The sequence below is a fragment of the Gavialis gangeticus genome, unplaced genomic scaffold, assembly GCF_001723915.1.
Source record: "Gavialis gangeticus isolate Ggan-Ray unplaced genomic scaffold, GavGan_comp1, whole genome shotgun sequence".
In the NCBI taxonomy this organism is placed as follows: Eukaryota; Metazoa; Chordata; order Crocodylia; family Gavialidae; genus Gavialis; species Gavialis gangeticus.
In genome coordinates, this window is record NW_017729024.1 from 21,853,618 (window position 1) to 21,876,389 (window position 22,772).

The 22,772-nt window shown below is 39.8% G+C and overlaps 1 protein-coding gene across 2 annotated transcripts in view; it reads left to right on the plus strand.

Annotated features, from left to right (window-relative positions):
• SSBP2 (single stranded DNA binding protein 2) overlaps nt 1-22,772 on the plus strand; it is a 355,671-nt gene that overhangs the window by 266,224 nt on the left and 66,675 nt on the right. Inside the window, exon 5 of one of the 2 annotated variants that reach the window (XM_019516935.1) lies at nt 468-557. The exons of the other annotated variant lie outside the window; for it this stretch is intronic. Within the exon in view, the coding sequence (XP_019372480.1) occupies nt 468-557 (90 nt within the window). The remainder of the gene's footprint in view (nt 1-467; nt 558-22,772) is intronic. 2 annotated transcript variants of the gene reach the window in all.

Sequence of the window (22,772 nt, forward strand, 5' to 3'; positions counted from 1 at the left end):
GAATCATGAGTATTCTTTGCTACACTATTTGTAAAAGAATCCTGGCCAAAAAACCATAATTTAAATATTAAGTCTGCTGAACTTATGAAAGTCATTGAAAAGTGTTAATAGCTTATATAAATGAGTCCCTTTATACTATGCATACTGTGTGTTTGTTGTATACATACCTAATTTTCATGTATTTGTGTGCTATACATATATACATAAATATATATAATACATATATCGCCCTGTGTAATTTCTGGCAAATTTCTCCCTAAAGGACATATATTTCTGAACTTAAATTAACAAGTTCACTGGTACAGAATTAAATTAAACACTACTGAACTACAATTTACCTTTTGAGGAAACAATACAAATTATACCATATCCAGAGAGTTTACTTTCTGCATTTTGGTCACAGCCGTGTTTTGGTTTTATGCCTATTATGCAATGACAAAGGTTTATTTTTCCTTTGTTCTTTTCAGAGTGCTGCAGCAGCTCCCAGTCCAGTGCTAGGAAACATTCCCCCAGGAGATGGCATGCCAGTAGGTCCTGTACCACCGGGTTTTTTTCAGGTATTCAGAAAAATTATGATTACAGGCATTTTAGGACATAGAAAAAGCCTCAGTGATACTGTCTGAAGCTCTGTAAAAGGGTCCTGTTCTAAACCGTGCTGCATATAATATGTTCAACAGAAATTTCAAATTTTAACAGAAATGGAAAAAAAAGAAAGTGAGACATCTCTAACTAATAAGAATTAGTGGTCATAATACAGCGCAACTTCAGGGATAAAGATTTGTGCTATTTTGTGGTGAAGGCTTGACTGTTGTTTAATATAGTTTTAGAATAACCTCACATGATAAAATGTTAGAATTGGATGGCTGTTCTTCTGGTGGTGTTCATTGTCTTTATTTAAGATGATGCTAGAGGGCTAGATTTGTAAAGTTATTTAGGGGCCTAGTTTCAACTAAGTACTGCTCTGCATTTCAAGCATCTAAATAACTTTGAAAATCTGGTCTCTCATACGTAACAACAAACTAAGGAATTAGTGCTTGTTTTGCCTTCTCTCGAGGTGCAACATAGATACAGTTGCCATGAGAATCTGTTCCCTTTTTCCCAGCATGCCAGCTCTTCCCATATTTCCATATAGCTGATGGAACTAAATGTAGATCTTGGTTTGGAGTAATTCCTTAATGTGAGCCACAGCAGAGGGAATTTTTCTTTTAAATATTTGGTCTCCTACTGCAAAATGGGTGAGGCAGGGGTCCAGGACTGGCATGTAGGAATAGATCATGATTGGAATCTCTTTTCCCATGAAAGCAAAATCTGAAAGACAGGAGAATATGTGAAAGATCTTTGTTCTCTTCTCCTACTGAAGGACTAAGGAAGGGAGCAACAGGTGTGTCTGAAAAGATACTTGCTCGCCTCTCAAAATGGTGGTTGTGGCAGAATATTTGACCTTGCTATGTGAAAGGCCATTGAGAGTATTCAGTTTGTGTTTTTATTCTGTGTTACCTGAGTGACACAGAATAAAAACACAGAAGAACACTTGCACAGAGTTCTTCACAAGCTCATGGGGGGAGGTTGAATTATATTTGGAGGATTCATAGCCATGAGCAGAGCTAGAAACATCCTGAAACTGTCCCCAAGTACATAGTGTCATTTTTTTCCATGTGTACTCAGAATCTAAGTGAAGATTTTCAGTATAGCAGTCAAAGGGATTTTTCAGGTAACCCAATTTGCAAGTATCATTCACAAGATGCCCAGAACCTGGCAGAAATTATGTTGATTAAAAAAAAATCTGCTTAGCTAACCGGCTATAAAGTACAAGAAGAAATTAAATGTAATAGTCTTCATTTTGAACAATATATAACTAAATCAGCTTGTCCTACTATGACTAGATACTATGGCCCTAAATCCAAAGAATTAAAATACAAAGTAGATTTTCAATTTTCCATACAGGCAATTAGGAGGAAAAAGATGTATACATAAAACAAACGTGCGGTTTCAAGGAAAGGTTTACTCACTACATTTCTCAGTACCTGAAAGAACAGGAGAATTTATATCTATTATAGACCAGAAAAGACTGATGTTAATAGACTGAAAAGATTGAACAACACAGGAAAAAGTTGAAGTTCAGAATGATAACAGCCTACATGATTCCTTCTCTTAAGGTAGAGGATTGTTTGGATTTCTTCAATCTTATTGTGCCAACACATGGGAAGCATCTCTGTCTCTCCCTTGAAAATGCCTGAACATCTGTGATGTTTGCAAAGAGCCTCACAGTACTAACCTCACATCTCCAAAGGGCAATGATCCATGTTTATCAATATCTGATTGACTGACTGACTGACTATGGTCATATCTGAAACTTCAGCCAGCACAACTGTCCATCTGCTCTTTTTTTTTCCCAAGATCAGGGATTGAAAATAAACTGAGGAAAATCCATTTTCACCCCAAACAGGTGATAACATAAATCAGAACTACCATCAGCTTAACGATATCTCTGTTTTACTTCCACAAGACAGTTTCTAAGAACTAGTCAGCTTAAACCAATTAGTTTGGACTCCTCCAGGGAGCACCATTCACCTCTTCTTAAAATAGTTGAGTCCCATGTCATCATACACCATTACAACATGAAAAGCCCAAAATGAGTCCAGTACATTGCTGGCTGAAAGATTTTTACTGTCCTTGGTTCAGTAATCTGGATACTAAAGTAGCCAGTTCTCGGGAGGGTGTTGGCTCATATTTTGGTGGACACTGTCAGAGAATACAAAGGAGTACCTGTCTAGTGAATAATCTCACCTGCATGGATTATAGTATGAGATCAAGCTAGACACCCTTGCATATCAGTGTATAAAAAATATGAGCTGTGTGATGGGCACTCATAGGAATTCAAGGGCTCTCAAAGTGGTATCAAATCTATATTTGGAAGGTCAAGCAAACGTGAACACAAGGTAATGCATTATATTAATTACCAGAGAGTAGTGGCAGATCCAGAGATCCTGGGAGGAGCAGTGACATTTCTATTCAGACAATGCTGAGGGAGTCGATTGACCTCATGGCTCATTGTAATCTACCTAGGTCCTGCCAATCTCTCCTCACTCCACAGGTATTAACAACCCTCTCTCCTTTTTAATGGTCTTGAGTGCCAGTATTCATTATTATTCATCACATTATCCTTTCTTCTCTCTTCTATTTCAAAGCCCTATAAACTGTTTTAAACTTCAGCTAAAAACCTTAACTCATATATAGTAATATTAACTCAGGTGAACATTAACTCAGGTGTGGAAATGACTGACAGTGAAGTATTGGATGCATTGTCAAGACACTCAAGAAGACTATATTCTGTTTTACAAATCTGAATAAGTGATGGACATTTAACTATAATGACTACAGGACTAATGAAGCAATATCTTTTAACTGTTTCTACTCAGCTTATTGTGTTTTTTAAACTTTATATGTCATCTAGGAAATTATTGCACATTCCAATAAAGTTATGTTTGTTTTTGCTTTGATCTTAACTGAATAATATAGTGCTAGGCCCCTAGTATATTAATAAGACTTCTAGCTTCTCTTTAAGTGAAGACAAATATGTGTTATGTTATATGTGATGATGTGCCACACAATCTGCACCTTCCTTTTTGTTAAATCCTAGATCTGCCTATGCTAGAGAGGGACATGTTCTGGCCTTTGTCAAGAAGCAGTTGACCTCTAGTTAAGTTGCTTCAAAAATCAGTTCTTACTAATGGCAATCCATCTTCCAGGAAAAGAATAAATTGAAGGACACACCAACAGAAATGTAAGCCTCCAGTATCAAGCCCAGAATCATGTTTGCCACAAAGAAGACGATCCTTCACAAAGGAGAAACTCAAATGCTGGAATTTCTAGGTGCCCGACACATGCCTTTTCCCCTGACCTGGTGTATCAGTTCTAGTATGTCTTTTCTCGAATGCGACTGATCCAAAGAGTGTTCACACTTATAAAATAAGACAGATTTTACAGGACCTGTCAGTATTGATACTCGTATCTCCAATCCCCCTTGTGTTAATTCCTCGTTATTTTGCACAGAAAAGGGCATCATTCTACACTCACCCAAATTCCCTGCAGCTGACTTCCTGGATCCTGATTATGAAAATTCCTTAGAAGTGTGATAGGCACAGCAACAGTTATCTCTATGTTTAGTTGCCTAACACTTTCTATTGTAATAACAAATACCATAATTATAGAGTTCTACCACTTCCATGGTTTGCAGCAGGAACTTGAGATTTGGCAAGACCATCCTAGCATCATGGAGAAGCCTTTTGCTGCACTCACAAAATATGTTCAATTGTGTCTGAGAAATAAGGCATCAAAATCATTTTTTCCTGTCCTTGGTTTGCTGAATCAGACTTGCCAAGTCACATTCCATCAGTACTGGGCACTGGTGCTGTTCTTCTGCCTTATTTCAGCATACCACTCAAAATTAAACCTTTGAGCAGAACAGACAAAATGAATAGTCTTTTTGCTACAGCTGCTTTCCATCAAAACACCCTTTTTTCTTGGGGAAAGTGGACAATGCTGGGAACCAAGAAGCCATTCTTACTTCTGAGTGGTACAAATAATCCTGTGCTCATCATCACCCTCATTATTGATCAAACCTTTATTCTTCACTGACTAGTTATACCAAGTGGAAATAGAATCCGGATCTTTGATGTGGTGGACCAGGTTTCAGCCTATTAACTACATGGCTTCTCAGAAAGAATGTGCCAAAACTAAGAACTTGACTCTGCTGTTTGCAAAATAGGATGTTTATGCAGATGTAACTTCTGTAGCATAACACAGTATGTTATGCATCAGTTTCTAGTGCCTAGTCTACAAAACATAACAGCTAACTCCTGTTGTCAGTCACTGTAGTGTTATAGGGTACTGTAGTGTTATGTGGTCAAGTAATAGAGTTTTGTGCTCCAATGTTGAACATTCAGGGTTTAAATCCTCTAATGCTGTAGTGAGATGTAGTTAAAGTCATGTATATATTTTTAAAACATGCAGAACATAAATACAAAAAACTAAGTTAAAAGAGAATTAAAGTTGCGAAGTCAAGAAAACAGAAACTATGATCATTAGCTTGGCTAGCAACCTTAAATTTATTTCCTGGAGTGGATGTGTTATGATACACACTTTCATTACGTAGTCACGAGCATGTTTTTTCATAGCACCCCTGTCTTGTTCATTGTACAGGATGGATGTGGATTGGGGCACTGTAGTAAAGGAATCTGGTTTTTATAGGTTATGTGCTTCATTTGTTGCAGAAGCTGAATATAGGGAATTCTACAAAGAAAAAGGAGGATGGTCTTGTGGTGAAGGTCCTTGAATGCCACCTAGGAAAGCCATGTTGTAATCCCATCCACTAGAATTGACATTGTGTGTAATATTAGGCCAATATAGTTAAACCAATTTTTTCATCGATTACTAGTAGTTATGGGATCCGACTGCCCAGTGTGGCACATGTGAAGTCATGACCTTCAGAAATGTTGAGCATGTACAACTGCTGCTGGATTAATTTGACTTTTTATGTTCAGTATTTTTGCTAGTAGTCTGACCTCTTTAGAGATGTGAACTCAGAGAGGAATAATAGTCCAGTGGTCTGAGTGTTTGCCTGCAGCTTGAGAGACCTGGATTTAATTGCCTATTATTTATTAGTTCTGAAATGACAGCATTTTGGATAGGAACAAAGCCACAGATGCAACACAACTGGATTTAGTAAGGGTTTTGATACTATCCTCCATAACTTACTCGTAACAAAACTAGGCAAATATGATCTAGAGGAATTTACTGTAAGGTGGGTATACAACTAGTTGGAAAAACCTAGGGTACCTATACACATGCTCCAAATCAATTAATTGAATCTGCTGGAGTATTTTAATTAGAATGCTTCAGTGTGCCTCACCATCACATATATTCAGTGTCCCGTATTTCAAAATGGTGGCAGGGGCGCTTTAACTAAAACTCATCAAACGAGCATTAGTTAAACCCTTCCCCTCCATGGTCACTTTGAAATGTGGGACACTAAATACAGGTGACACTGCAGCATTTTAACTAGAGGGGCTGTCCAGGAGCTGGTCTAATTAAAAGGCTCCTCCACCCCACTCTGGAGCACATGTATAGAGACCCATACTTACTAATTTCTTTCACAGTGAAAGGGTGTCTCAAATGGATTTCCAAAAAGGTCTGTCCTGAACTGAATACTATTTAGTATTTTCATAAATGACCTGGATGATGAAATAGAAAGTACATTTATTAAATTTGCAGATGATACTAAGCTGGAAGGAGGGATTGCAAGTGCTTTGGAGGAAAATATTAGTATTCAAAATTATCTTGACAAATTGGAAGAATCTGAAGCAAATAGGATGTAATTCAATAATGATCTGTGCAAATACAATCTGAGGAATGATTGGCTAGGTATCAGTTTTGCAGATACAAAGCTAGTGGTTATAGTAGGTCACAAACTGAACATGATTCAACAGTGTGAACACAATTCAATTATTGTGAAAAGCCAACTGTATACTGAGGTATATGAACAGAAGTTTCATATGTAGGTATATAATCCTTATACTCTACACAGCATTGAGAAGCCTTCATTTGGAGTACTGTGTAAAGTTTCAGGCACTATATTTTTAGGAAGATGTGTACAGAAGAAAGTGTCCAGAGGAAAGCAAGAAAAGTGAACAGTAGCATAGGGCTACTCTACCCTGCTCCCCATACCTTTTGGACCTGACTTGGAGGGGAAGGAAGTAGTTGGATAATGCCTTTCACCCTTTCTCCAGTTTGGGGTGTTCCCTGGGAAATGTGGTTCTGCAAGTGCCATAGAGTAGGGGAGTCAGAGCTGGTGCCTGCAGCTCCACACGCAGGTATGTGAGCATGCAACTTTGTAGGTGTTGTGTAGAGAGAGCCACTCAGCTCCCTACTGCATGGCATGGTGAAAAACAGTGCCTGAAGCCCCACACATAGGGTGCCAGCTTTGAACTTTCTGTGCAGGAAGAAGTCATTTAGCACCCCCACCCCACACGGCCTTTGTAGAGCCACACAATCCACAGCCCTGCATCAGACTGGGCAGAATATGGAACAACAAATCAGTGCTCCCCACCCATTCCCCACACCAGGGACCCCTCAGGATTGGGGATAGGGCACCCAGGAATAAGTGTCAAGGTGGAAGATCTTTCTTCTGGAGGAGGCATATTTCCTCCAGGAAAAACTGAACGAATGCTTGTATCCTTCTAGTTACTATTGTGAGTGTGGTAATACTCCCAGTAGAAATGCAATGCCTGTACATGGCCATGGAAAACATGACTTATGGGAAAACTGGAAGAACTGGATTTGTTTAATTTGAACAAGACAAGATTGAGGGGGATCTGACTTCAAATTTGTATGATATTAGCCTTCAAACGTATAACAGGTTACAGCAAAGAAAAAGCTTCTAAACTACTCTCCATGTCCACTGGGGATTGCACAAGAACTAGTGAGATTAAACTGTGAAAAAAGTCGGTAGGAACCATACAGTTATTTTATGCATATATATTTCCTTATCTAGTATTCCACAGGGATAAGGTGACTGTAAACAAACCCAAAAATAATCTCTGTATTCTGAAATGTGTCATCAGATTCCCTCTTTTCTTCTCTAAAATTTATGCATTACCAGGATAATTTAGACTACAAGGCTAAGTACAGGGGTTCAAAAAGCCTGAGGCAGAATCAATTAAATCTTTGCAAGTTTTCCTAAGCTGTTTAAATTGAACTGATAATGAATGGAACTGATGTTGTGTTCTGTTGGCCAAAGCAGGCAGAAGCCTGCACTGACCCAGACCAGATGTCTGGAGGTGCTCATGCGTGCCTCCCGTCATTCCAGACACTGCACAGCTGCCAAACCCAGCCAATATGCAGCTCATGCCTGATTGGCTGCTGAACACACGTCGCTACCCCCTGCTGTCAGCCGCAGGGAAGGTACAGCCAACAGACCCTTTCTCTCCAGCCCTGCCCATCTGGCAGCTGCATGACTCTGAAAGGCAGGGAGGTGGAAGGAATGTACCCCTGGGCCTGGCACCAGCTTCACCCAGCAGGGGTCTGCACAACATGGGGAGGAAAGCCCCTGCAAGGGGCTTTTCCTTCTGCTGAGGGACCAGCAAGTCAGGCTGAGAAATCCCTTCTCCCACCCCTTCTCCAGCTGCCAGGCTCTCTGAGAGGCATGGAATAACGCACCCCCCACACACACACTTCAGAGAGGCCAGTAGCTGGCAAGAGTGTAGGGCTGGGGCTTTTCCAACCTGGTTTGTTGGACTGCAGGCAGGGGGGAAAGCACCCGTACAGGGGCTTCCCCACTCCAAGCCATGGAGATGTCTACTGGGGGGCCGTGCTGAGGGGCGCGTTTTCCCCCCTTACCTCATAGAGAGGTTAGTGGCTGGTGATAGGGGTAGGACTGGGGCTTTCCCAGATTGCTGGCTTGCTGGGCTGGACAGGGGAGGAGGGGAGATGCCCCACTCCAGGGAGGGCTAAGGCCCTCCAGCTAAGACCCAGAGTGGGTGGGGGAGGGATGAAGGTCTGTTTCCCCACCACTCCATCCTGCCGGGCTGACAGGTACAGGCAGGATGCAGGCTAAGGACTACAGTACAGGTGGGCAAAATAAGGCCTCTGGGCCAGATCCGGCCCATTGAGATTTAATCTGACCCATGGGTGGATGGCTGCCAACTCATTGGATCTGGCCCAGGGCAGCTGGTTGCCCCAGTCACCATGTGGCGCCAGGTGGGCAGACGGGCAGAACTGCTTCTGCCCAGCAGTATCAGCCCTTGATATGGCAGCAGCCATGGACCTGGATGGGGCTTCTGTTGCAGCAAGCAGGTGGCAGCATCAGCTGTGGATGCCACTAGTTGGTTTAGTAGCTCCAACACAGAACCTGCCAATGGCATCCACAGCTGACACCGCCACCCTCCCAACACAGTGGAAGCTCCCTCCTGGAGCCCCAACCCAGAACCTGCTGGCATCGTCAGCTGTGGACCCAGGCAGGAGGTTCTGAAGCACTGGGCAGGCAGCAGTGGCAGCTGTGGGCGCCACCAGCTGATTCCACATCAGGGCTCCAGAACCTGCGGGCTGTACCCACAGCTGACACCGACGCCTGCCTGCTATAGCAGAAGCCCCTGACTAGGTCCACAGTTGAGCTTTGAGACTCCTGACAAACTACAGTTCCTGCTGGGTTCTGGAGAGAGAAAGAGAGAGAAGAAATGAGAGAAGAGAAGAGAAAGAGAGACAGTGAGGAGAGAGAGAGAAGAGAAGAGAGGCAGAAGAAGAGACAGAGAGAGGTGGATGTGGCCTTTGACAGGTCCCCAAAACTCATTAAGTGGCTCTCCAGCTGAAATAATTCTAGTAAAGTCTAGTTGTACAGAACTAGACATTTTCTACAGGAAAATGTGAAAAGGTTTAAGGACTAAAGTAGGCTAGAGCTACTTAATTTACTTTCAGGTCTGAAAATTGGAGGCATACAGGCAAAGCTTTTCATATGATCCTGGTCCTGTTGTAGCCAAAAGAAACTTTGCTGTTGAATTTAAAAGGGCCAGTGGAATATAAAGCTTGGGTTGCAAACACTGTTTTACAGGTGATAACATGGCACAATATGAGGGTATTGCTGTTAAAGTTTTCTTTAATATATGTATGGGAGATTTTCAGAAGTGTTTAGCATTAACCTAATTCTATTCTCAGTCAATAATGCAGCCATCCGGAAAAATACACATTATTTTATATATTCACATACATACATACATGTGTACCTATACAGGCATACAAACATACATATATGTGTATATGCACACATACATATATGTATACCTGCACTTACAGTCTTATATATACATATATATATATCTAATCGGCTAATAACATTGGCATAACACAAATACAAGTTTTGCATTTGTAAAGTAGTCCTATGTGCTTCTTGCTTGTTGTATCAATTCTATTAAATAAATAAATAAAGGTAAAAAGGGATATTTCCAGGACATGATAACAAATACTTTTAATTTAAAAATAGTGAACAGTGTGAGCTTCTTGGGGTCTATTTCCTTTCAGTTATCTTTTCATTTTAATTGTGATATAGGTAAATCTAAGGGTTCAAACTTCATTCCAGTGGAAATCATATTTCCCTTGGAGGCAAAGATGCTATACCATTTTTTGCTGTCTGCTAATCTGATCCAGTTTGTTTAATTTTGCAATGCAGTTATCAAAAACATTTAAATACTTGTTTAGTCAATTTCTCCCCTGCTACTTTCTTAGTCCTGGGCTGACCAAATGATTGCTATATCTTCACATATATAAAATAACCATATTTTTAAGGCACTAAAGCAGATATCAAAACAGAGTTCATACCTAACTCACCTGGGAAATAGTGCTGAATAGTTAACTCATGAAGTCCTGACAGAGTTTTGGCAAGAACAGTTCCTTTTCTTTTTCTTGGTTAGATTTTTAACCAAAGTGTACCAGCAATTACACTTTTTGTAACTGCAAGTAAAATTAATTAAAAATGAAAAAGAACATTTAACTTTGAAATTACTATTTCACACTAGATTTTTTTAAGCTTCATTCTGGTTGAACATACCACTAAAAATGTTAAAGAAACTATATAATATATATAAAAGTTATCTTGGAGTGTGCTACATTTACCAACTTGTGGTAACGGCAAATACTTGGATATTCATGGGGAAAATGTGTTGACAGCATGTTTGAAAGACAAATGTTACACATTTCTCTTATATAAAAGCAAAAGGAAAAAAAGGAGTACAGAATAAGGTAAGGTTATTATGCCATCTAGTGGCAGTTGTCCATTCTCTGTATTAGCTCTAGCCATATTATGCTGATGTATTATTTTTAGCTCTGTTGTGCTTTTGCAGAGCTGACCTAATGCTCTAGTAGAACCTTATTACTGTAAGACAGATGAGCTATAGAAGTTTCCATTTCTTTTCCTTCATAACATCACTAATTATCAGAAAAAGCTGAATTTAAATAATAGGTAGCAGAAGTAACCTTAAATAAACCCATAAATTCAAAGTTAATCTCCTTGTATTTTAAAACAAAGCCATACAATGTAGGTTGAAGGAAGAAACAGCTTTGTAAGCTTCCATGGAAGGATATAAAATGTGTATTGTTTTAAAAGACCGATTGATCTATAAAGTGATGTCATGTAAATACAGTTATATCTCCCCTCATTCTGGGAACAGCTGGTGGTGAAATAAGTTAGTCTGCAAGATACAGCACCTGCAGCAGTCACTCTAAATTACACCAACCAGTATAGTCTACCAGAACAGTCTGCTAGGAACGTTTAAGATGACCAGGGGACTAGGAAAGCCCATTGTGTTCCTACCTCCTACCTATGTAATATCATATCCCACCACCAACTGATCCTGACTAGCCTTCTACTCCCTAGGAAGGGGTCAGGAGAGAGCCTAAAAGCTAACATAAGGGTAATTCTCAGATGCTTCTTCAGGGCAGATTTAAGCTCCCTGTGTGCTGTTCAAGTGACATAAAATGACTTTAGCAAGGCCAAGCATCTGGACTCACTAAGTATTTAAGTTCATTTTGCTTTTTTAAAATTGTGTTTTAAACCGTAAGTCTACTACTACGTTCCTGCTAAGCCCCATGTAGTTTCCTGATTTTCTAGTCCATTGCCTTTATTATCCACCATCCTTTTTTTCCCTCCAAACAACTGCACACAGTTTAACAATGGCAGCATCCTGCTTAGTCACTTATCTTTCACTACTGATCTTTGTGCTTTCCTCACTCTCACAGTTTGCTTGTCTGCTTATCCTTCCTGACAACAATTACAAAAATTGCTCACAGGAAACAGTTTATGGGTGGTAGTTAGAAAACCCCTCTTCTCCATGATGTAGAATTTGCAGTCTGCATTCCTGGGGGCAGGTAAAGGTTGAAAGGCATTGACTAGCTATTGCACACATTCAATCAGGGCATGGATGAAGTATTGATTGATAGTGGAGATCTTTGACTTTATTTAGAAGAACAAATAAATGTTTATTAGTAAAGTAACTCTAAACTCTAAAGTTTTATTTGCAAAAATCAAAAGTAACTATCCTGTATTTTGTACTAAAATATGCAAATATAGACCCAGAGCATGACTGTACAAACAGTCACATACCTTACATATCTTTCCTATGTAGAGTTCCATTGAAGTCAGTCAAAAACCATTGTGCTAGGAGAAACCATAAAGATTCCCCTTGTAGAAGAGGTGCAAATTTATCTTAAAAGCTCTAGCAAAAAGTCTCATGGATTGTTGAACACAGTTGTAATCAAATGAAATTATAACCAAAGGCTTGAACATAAGTCATAGGTGGAACTGAGGTTTTAATAGGTATAAGGAATTTTTTAAAATATGTAAGTGTTTTTTCTCCTGGGCCTTATTTTGATAGTTTCGTTGCATATTCTATATAATTCGAATGTTTTTATACCATTAGTTGAAGATACAGTTCCTAGCATTGCAAAGACTTGAGCCCGCTAAGGCTACTTATTTATATAAAAGTATGCATTTATGTATTTCTATGCAGAATCAGGACTTTTGTGTATTTATTCTTATAACTTTAAATTTAAAAGATTTTATATATGGAACTATAAATAAAAACTCATCATTAGTCAGGGGAGGAGATTAACATTGAAAAGGTCCATGAAATAGTTTTGTATTTCTGCCTCCCTTTTTGTTTCTTCACTCTTTTTTTCTAAATAACAGAAATAAACTTTGAAAAATAAAGGTGCCTGACATCTGCTGGCTTTGATAATGCCATCCTGCAGTTGTGGTAATGGTTTTAACTGCTCGTAACTGTTAGAACAAATTAAAACTTCTCAGCTTGAGTAACTAAATAAGCTCTAAACCCACACTCTCCCCACTGCAAATACAGTCTCAAGCAGCCACAAACCCATTGCTAGTTGTGGAACAGCCTGGGGGAAGGGAAGACACTTATGTGACAAGCACTTTAACAATATCTGAAGAGGGAGAGGAGATGGTAAAATAGGGTTTTGATTCCTGGGATATCTATTCTGGCCTTTTGAATCTTAACCAGACAAAAATATGTATGTCACTTAAAGTATGCAAGCCCAGTAAAGTCAAGCATACTAACTGCACAACAGTATTGGCACTGTTACTTCTGAAGCATGGTAAGGAGTACATTACAATTTTCTTTAGCTTCAGACCTACTTGTTGACATAAATTGATTCTTTCCATTAGCCATGAGTCTTTTCCTATGTCAAAATTCTTTTGATGATGATTCTGCTCTTAGCTAAATCATAATAATAATAATAATACATTTGAGAACTATGATAGTAATAACAGTTCTTAATCCCATAAATCTCTTAGCTTTACACCTTCTGACATTATTCCTAGAAATGAAGCTTGTACGTGTTTCAGAAATAACAGGTTTAATGTGCTGTGTCAAAAATATCTTAATTTTAGGAGCATAGGTTAAAAAATGTTCATCTGATACTTCCTGACCTTATAGCTCCAGCTTAAATGTGATTTGGAATTATTAGTTTTATTTTATGTAATATTTTCATTTAATAAAAATTAAAGCCAAAAGTATTCAACCAATTTAAAATACATATATTTCATAGCACCTTTAAAACTGCGGTGCTTAAGAGATCTTCATAAATTATCATGCACATAATTTACCCTGTTCCTTTGACTTGCTGAATCTTTTTAACTGAGAAATACTACTATTTGCTGCAAAGGGCAGAGATAAGATAACAGTACTGTTCCCACAGGTCATCTGTTACTGAAATTAGTGTTACTCTCTCGAATTCATGGGTGAAATAACCTGGGTACCAGCAGGAGATCATGTTTTTAAGATGCCAGGGAGAAGCTTGCCTAAGTGTCAAGGTGTTTTGTTTACTTTTTAATGCAGAGTCCCAGGTATGTAATCAGAGTACTGTAACAGTCTTTCTTACTGTGGTACAGGTCCAGGAATTCTTGGGTGCAAATAAGGCAGCCACTTAAATTGAAAAGCAATTATTTGTTTTGCCTATTGGTCTTGTAGACTGACATGGTAGAAACACTGAAGTCTGGGAAGGCAGTTATAGTAATCAGTCTTATTTTAAATGTTGCATTTTACACTCTAATCCTGATCAAACCTCTCATTATTTTCACTCTTAATCTTATGGAATGCAAGTCTGTATTAGACTGCTGTACAAACCTCATCTGAAGCAGAGAAGTATTCCTGTTTATGGAAATAAAGATTTAATTGCAAGAGAAGGTCAAAATTCAGAGACATATTGTCACTTGTGTATACAGAAACTCCAGCACAAACAACTTTATGTAAAAGTTCTTATACTATTCATATGAAAAGCTATTTAGCTTTCATTTGTAGAGTTCCTGAATATTCACAGTCTAACCCAAAATACAACCTTCAAATACTTTCCAAAAAGTAAAGCAGATACTTCTCTAGTTTTTTTTTGTTTATTGTTCATGTGTAATTGAATGGCAAGTATTTTTATTAAGCATTAACAATAAATTATCTGAACCTTTATAAAAGATAACTACATGTTGATGTTCATAAACAGAAAGTGATAACACAAGCGTGTCATTCTCAGAGATAAATTAGTTTAGTCCTTGTTAGAATTAAAATGTGTTAATCAAGAGTATCTTATACATTGTGGTAGCAGTGATTGCTGATGGAAATGTCCACCAAGCACAGAGAGGAAACTAAATAAATGAAACTGTGAGTTGTAAACTAACTCTAGTAAACTAATTTGGCTATTTTATGGCCCATTGCTTTCTTTCGGTAAGCTCAAGAAGCATCCCATTGATAATAAAAGCTCTTCTACTAATGGAAATTTTAAAAGCCCACCTGAAAATCATATTATGAATTTATAAAAGGGATTTGTGAAAAATGCTACATCCTTATCATTTTCTGTGTACTGATTTAATAAGAAAGTTACTCTATGCTCATTGCTGCAAAAAGTCTTTTCCCTATATTTGGAATGTAAATAGTTAAACAGTTTCAAACTTTTAAACAGGAATGGGATATGCCTAAGGAAGCAAAACAATGTGAACTTGAAGGAAGTGACTGAGAAGGAAGACTAAGACAGAGAATATGGGACTGGACAATTGAATTTAAAGATCTAAAAGGAGAGAAAAGTCTTATGTACTTTTTGACCTAGATCATGTGTCTTCTCACAGTTTTAAGGATTGGAATGTATGACTTCTGGGATTCAGTCATTCTTAGACTTCACATTGACTTATGACTTAGTAGTTTGAACAATCCTGGTATACCTGCTCCATTAGTATATAATACCTATCTCCATTACCCTGATATTTACCTAAATTAAGGTTGCAGTTGCATTTTGGAGCTTCTGATGACAAGCAGTACTCACCTTCATAGTTTCGTAGTTTCATAGTTGGTAGGGTCAGAAGGGACCTGAGCAGATCATCAAGTCCGACCCCCTGCCATGGCTGGAAAGAGTACTGGGGTCAAACGACCGCCGCAAGGTGTCCATCTAGCCTCCTCTTAAAGACCCCCAGGGTAGGAGCCAGCACCACTTCTCTTGGAAGTTGGTTCCAGATCCTAGCCACCCTGACCATGAAGTAGTGCCTCCTCATGTCTAGCCTGAATCTACACTCTGCCAGCTCATGACTGTTATTTCACTCTTGGGAGTGCTCGGGGGAACAGGGACTCTCTCAATGCCTGCTGGTCCCCTCTGACTAGTTTGTAAACAACCACCAGATCCCTCCTCAGCCTTCTCTTGTGGAGGCTGAACAGGTTCAGGTCCCGTAGCCTCGCCTCGTAGGGACTGCCCTGCTGCCCCCTGATCATGAGAGTGGCCTTCCTCTGGACCCTCTCCATGTTGTCCACATCCCTCCTGAAGTGCGGCACCCAGAACTGGATGCAGTACTCCAACTGTGGCCTGACCAGTGTCGCATAGAGAGGGAGGATCACCTCCCTGGATCTGCTTGAGATGCATCTGTGGATGCATGACAAGGTACGGTTGGCCTTCCTGACCGCGTCCCCACACTGTCGGGATTTGTTACACAAACTTAATTTGTGTGAATGACAGTTGAATCGTACAAAAGTAATTAAAGTCATTTAGGGTTAACTTTGATTTAAACATACCAGTCCCTGTCTACACTGAATACTAAATTATGCTTTACATCATGTTATTTAACAAATTATATCACTCTGGTATTTCCTAGTGTAGATAAACTTGACACCAAAAGTGCCCTCAGCCACACAAGATGTTTAGCACAGAGGATTTTTAACTGGATTCCTGCATCTATAACATTATTTTTGTAAATTTTTAAAACATAAAACTTAAAATAGAGTTTTGTTTTAATGTGCACACTGTTAAAAATAAATTTTCTTTTGATTTTTTTCCAGTGAAAATGCTAGAGAATATAGAAGATACTAGAGAGCACCTCCTGCAGCTACCGTTTAGACTGATCCACAGTTCATCTTCTTTCTCCCTGCAGTCCCATAAAGAATGATACCTTCTACCTGATAGTATAGTAATGCATTTCTCTGGCCCTTCAGGCAGCCATATTTACCCAAATCCAAGACAACCCTGAATTTAAGACAGTCCCCAGTTCTAGATTCTAAACATGGAAAATTATATATTTTTTAAATTGTCCATGTCTATAATCTAATTATCGGAGGGCCATCTTAAATTCATCCCTCCCCACCATTGCCATAGGGCAGGTAGTGGCAGGGAAAGTGTGTGGTGGGGGAGGGGGGCATGGAAACCTACTACAAGCCCTTTGTCCTCCCTTTCTCACCATGTCCCCCTCCCAGGCCTACCACTTTGCCATCTGTCCCCTCCAAGCCTTCCCTGTCTTTCTATTTGTCCCCCTCTGGTGCCTGCCACCCCTTTACCTTTGCAGCTGTTCTGTCTTTGCTGGGGGCAGAGAGTATCTACTGGTCCAGGCAATAGTGGCAGTTCTGGCTCCAGGTTCCTGCCTTCAGCTTGAGTTGGGGTTGGGAATGAAGCCTCAGAAGCTCCCCCCCACTGCTCCTCACAACCCTGCTCTGTGCATCCCTTTCCCCATGCTCCTCCGGTACCACGTGCCCCTTTCCCTATGCCCTTTTCTTGCATTCCCTTTACTCTGCTCATCCCTTCTCCTGCATTCCCCCAATGCCCTTCTGTAACAGGTCGCCCTCCCCAGCGCCATCTTCCTGGTAATCCGCGTCTTACATGGGGCGCCCTTGGAACCTTCTTTGGGGTTCTTATGTCCTACCCTATACTCTTCTGCCATGTCTTGATGGAAATTATTATGGTGATGTTCTTGCGAATGGGAGACTGCCTACTGTTTTGGGTATGCTGGGGCCTATCACCTATGCAGGGAATGACCCTGAGCTCGCAGCCTCCCCTTCCAAAAAACCCACCAAAAACAAAGTTGCACCACAGACACACCAGACTTCCATGGCCTTTAAGATCTCGCCTTCATGCGCTGGGGTCTGTGCCCCCAAAAAGCCGCACCCTCGCTGGCACCAGGGTCTGCACCCCCCACAAGGCCGTGCCCTCGCTGGCGCCGGGTCTGCGCCCCCCACAAGGCCGCGCCCTTGCTGGCGCCGGGGTTCCCACTCTGTAGTGGGTCCCCAAAATGAGGCCTCCTCCTTCCCCTAATAGCCTCACCCAAACCACCAGTCTTATTCATTAATCAAAAGAGAGAAAGAAAAAAAATTAACAGTCCCGTCCGTGGGTAATAACTGCCACCAGCTAATGTGATAAAGAAAAGCAGCATGTCAGCTGCATGTCAGCTTATATTCACAGGCTCCATGTTTTGGCTCCCCACCATCGGCTCACATCCTTGCTATGATGGGGTTGCGATCTCTTCCAGGCCTCCGTGGCTCCCCTCTTCCAACCTTTGGACCACTCCTCCATGGAGCCCTCTGAGACTCCTTCCCCTTCAGCACCCCCCCCTCAAACTGCTGCTCTGCCCAGGGTTTTTATAATCCTGCCCTTTCCAGTCAGCTGACTAGCTGGCCAGGCTTAGCATTTAACCCCTTCTTTCCCAGCACTCCGTGCCCAGAAAGTTCTGGCTTTAAAGGGGCAGATGTGCCTTCTGGTAACAGGTCTAGGGTCCCCTGTTACACCTTCTCAACACCATACACACTTTCCCCTGCTCTCCCCCTGCACTGCTACTTTCTTCCCTACACTCCTTCCTTATGCTCTTCATGTATCTTCCCCGACCACCCTTTCCCCTGCACTCCCCCTCTGCATCTCATGCCCCTGCCCTGTGCTCCCCGTGGTATCATGCATCTCATCCCCTGCTCTCCGCCCTGCACCACACATCCCCTTCTCCCATGCTTCCCCCTGTGCAACCCCTACCTGCCACATGAGCCACCCTGGCCCTGTCTGGAACCACAGCAACCACTTGCTTGGCCCATATTTGAATCTAAGTCAAGGGTTTCTCCTCCCACACTGAGTGGGGGGAAAAAAACCTCATCTGAGATTTGAGTAAATACAGTACTCTGCCGACATGTATAATTTCATTTAGTCCAGTCCCCTGCTCAGTGCCGTATCATCCTTAACTAAACCTTTCAGTCAAGTGTCTTTCTAACCTGTTCTTGAAAATTTCCAGGGATGGAGATTCCACAAAGTCTCTGAGTAGCCTTTGCCAGTGCTTGACCACTCTCATAGCAAGTTCTTCCTAATCTCCAATCTAAATTTCCACTGGTGTAGCTGGAGGCCCTCGCTCCTATTCCTGTGCCCAATAGCCGCAGAGAAAAGTCTGTCTCGGTCCTCTCTATAATTGCCCTTCAGGTATTTGAAGACTGTTAATAAATCCCCCCTCAGTCTTTTCCTCTCCAAACTAAATAATCCTTGTTCTTTCAGCCTTAACTCAGAAGTCATAGCACCCAAGCTTCTAGTCACTTTAGTCACTTACCAAAATGGTAAGTCTCTTTTTCCCCTTTTTTAAATGATACATCATTACATTTATCCACTGCCACAATACAGAGTACTTCTATAAATGCACATCCTAGTTTACTTTGTAGTAAATGTCCTGGGTAGACAAACTCTGAAGTAAAAGATGTATTTTAAAACACATATTTAAACTCTAGCATAGACCAGGCAACTCCAAGGGATTTCCCTGGACTGGCTAACACTTATTTGTTGCAGTTAATTATATCAAGAACACCACCCAAATACCAAATTCGTTTCAGAAAGTAAATGCATATGTAAAAGTTCAAATTTACTTTAAAATCTTTCTCATCAGATTTCCAGATGTTAACATTTAAACAATGTGCTATAATATAAGAAGTTCTATATTTAGCTCCTTCCTTCATAGGCAAAATCCAGTGTTCAAAAACAGAGATGATGCATGGAGTTGCTTTTTCAAAACCAAGTAAAACATGGTAGTTTCCTTCAAGGAGAGACTGATTTTTTTATCACTGTTTTCTAATCTAAATCCTAATGTTGGACCCTTAAATCCAAACTGAGTCTTTTAAATCAAAGTGGTATACTTTTAGAAATGCTGTGTACTTGTAGCTCCTCTTAGCTTCAGTAGAAGATGATGGAAAACCATCATTTTTTAAGAGTAGGCCATTTTTATTTACGTATATAAATATAGATTATTGGAAATTTTGAAGTTTTTTTGTCACCAAATATTAAAATATGACTAAAAAGGAACTGTGAATCCTCCAGTCCAAATATTAATTTAACTCTGCTTAAAAACAATCAATCTCTAATACCAATATTTGGAAAGGTGATTGGTTTAAATAAAAGAATAGCTTTCTTGAGAGCCATGTTTACAAGATTTATAATCTGTAAGAATTGATAACCATTTTGGGTTCAAGGCACAAGAAATCTTAAAGATTTTACATTCTAAATTAAGCATGCATAAGAATTTTTTAAAAATCATGCAAAAGAATAACAGAAAACAAACAAAAATAGTAACATTAGGCTGTGAAAAATGCTAGTCTCAAAGTCTTTGCATCATCCACATCCTGTTGGATATTACTTGTAGATCCAGTTTTCTAATTTGTCAAGAAGTCATACTGAATCATTATCACTTTTTCTGAATATCTGTACCAGAAAGAAGCAGTAAAAGTATTGATGCTTCTTGAAAGATGTTTCTAATAGGGACATACTCTCTTCTTTTCTGCTTTTGTGTCCTGGGCTTTAAAATAAGTAGAATGAACTTTTACAGGTCTTTTTTTTAATAGAATATCTTTTGCTCACATAGTAGCTGCTATCAATTTTTATCATGGACTGCTGTAACAGAATAAGAATGCTTCTTCCTGCACCCTCTCCAGGTGCTTTTTTAATCCTATATATTCAGTTATAGTTGGGATCTTCTGCAAGGTCCTATTGCAAAACATTAAAGACACTCTAAGATCATTTGCATGAACCAAGTCAGGGAGCTTAATAAATCTAGAATTTCTAGTCCTCATTATCTTCTCCATAGTTCTTTTTCTGTTTTTTAATATTTTCTTTTGTATAATGACTATATGAAGCCAATTGATTTGTTCTAGTTCCTTCAAATGATTTAGCAAAAGGTTCTGGTTGTGTTGCTTTGGTCTCAATGCCGTGATGACTTTCCAGATTTGTTATTTGTGCTGTCAGATTTTGAAATTTTGTATCTAGAGTGGGAATTACAACATAGATACCACCAAAGTTTGCTGCATGTTCTGCATCATATAGTTAAAAAGATTAAATAAGATGTTGACCTGTTTGAGAATGGGCGTGCGTTTGGATTTTGGTTTTGGTTTCTTTTTTTTAAATATATCAGTTAAATTGTAGGTCAGCTTCTGAGCTCTAGTTGAGAAATAACCTCCATTTTGGGGCTGCTCTAAACTGCACTGGTTGCCAGCATCGAGTAGTAAAAATCATTAGAGCATAGGGCCATTATAGTGAAATCCATTTCCTCAATCACATCTCCCTCATGAGAGGTTGTATAGTAAAATGTGACAACTAAGGATTCTTTTATACAGGCTGTCACATCATAGGTACTATTTTTTTAAATCTATTACATGTTATTTCCAGGTATCCATGAGTATCCTACATCCCTTGCATAAAGAGAGCTCCAGAGAAACATCTTTCATCTCCAACACCACCTTCGTCCTCTCTTTGCCTTCAAAAAACATTTAAAAGCTATATGACCTTTTTTCCTCAAATGCACCTACTATGAATCCATTATTATAGATAACATTTGCTACAGTGCAGTTGAGAGGTGCCCAAAAAGAATGATTCATGATCAGTGATTCACGACCAGTGATGATTCATGGAGAAAACTGGTTGCTTCTTGTAATGAAAGAAGTCCAGACTAGATCATCCATTATGTATTGCAATGGAATGTGATGGGCTAGTTTCAAAATGTCTGAAACGGGTGTAAGATAAACCTGGTTGAATGTAATATCAGACTTATTGATTTGAGTCAAACCAGTTTATGAAACTTCTGTCCCAGACCCCTTCCTGATTCAAGTTAAATCAGAGTCCCCCAGTATCCCAGCATGCTTTTCAGCCCTGGGTTGGGCTGTGCTGTCTGCTCCAAAGAGCAGAACTGGCTCCACCCTTCTGCTCCCTTGCTCGAGCAGTTACAGCTGGCTGACAAGAGGGGGCGGGGGGGCAAGCCTGGCTGGGGATACAACCCAGTCTATCTGGGGATGGGGGAGGACTGCCTTCCCAGGCAAAGCCCAGCTGCGGGGCCAGGGAGGAGGGATTAACACTAGGGCTGTACAAAACAGTTGTGTTTCGATTTGGTTTCAGATTCAGCCATTTCAGAGGACAGTGATTCCTTTCCGTGTTTCGGATCACTGTCCTGTTTTATTTCAGCTGAATCTGTTTTGAAGATTAGACTCTGCTGCCAGGCATGGCTTAAATTAACCTGTAAAGACTGAATTGATTCAGCCTTGGGCTTTTTGACTGTCTGTATCTAGCCAAGATATACAGTTCTCTATAAGGTAAAAAGACTTTTTCAACCTTTTTCTGTGCCTAACATGGACAAAATGGACTATTCCAAACAGGAGACTTTACCACACCTTCACCTCTCCTGTGAAATATGAATTTTCATTTTTACCTAGGAGAACTTTTACAATCTCTGCTTTCTCTGATGCCTGATGAGGGGTGTGTGCACCCAAAAGCTTGCAGATAAAATAATTTGTTTGTAAATATCCAGTTGGTCTAATAAAAGATATCACCTCTTCTACAAGTTTTGAGTCCAGGTCTCTACAATTCTTCTTAGGTTCCAACAGTTCTAAGTCCAAAGCAAGGCCGGGTAGGTGGCAGAGATATTTTAACTGAAAAAGACCTACTAAAACACCAGGCACAACAGTATGTACTTTCTTTCCTAAGTTGTTCTTCCTTGGAAGTTAATGAGGTGTCAGAATTCTTTTCTGACTTCCAAACCATCAGATATACAATTCCTAGTGCTGGTAAAAGAGTTTCATGTTAATATCAAAGGGAAAATAAAGCCCTTGTGTCAGTGTTAATAATGATAGCAACATGAGAAGATCAGTATTTTTGAGATTATATAATGTTTCTAATCTTTCACATTAAAGATTCTGTATTTTCAGTTAAATAATAGATTTTTATTTTTAAATTTTTTAATAACATCAAAATTAAAAAGCTGAATTTTTCCTTGGTGCGAAACCTTTGTGCTCACTTTAAAGAATGAGATAGTGCTCTAAAAGGATTTCAGGTCTCCTGATGAACAGTAATTGAGCATAAATACCTGACAAGTGTCTATAATACTGCAGTGCTAATTTTTTGGTAATAAATACCATTATATCAACTATATAATCTTTCCCAATAGATTAATTCTGTCATGTTAAGGTTAGATC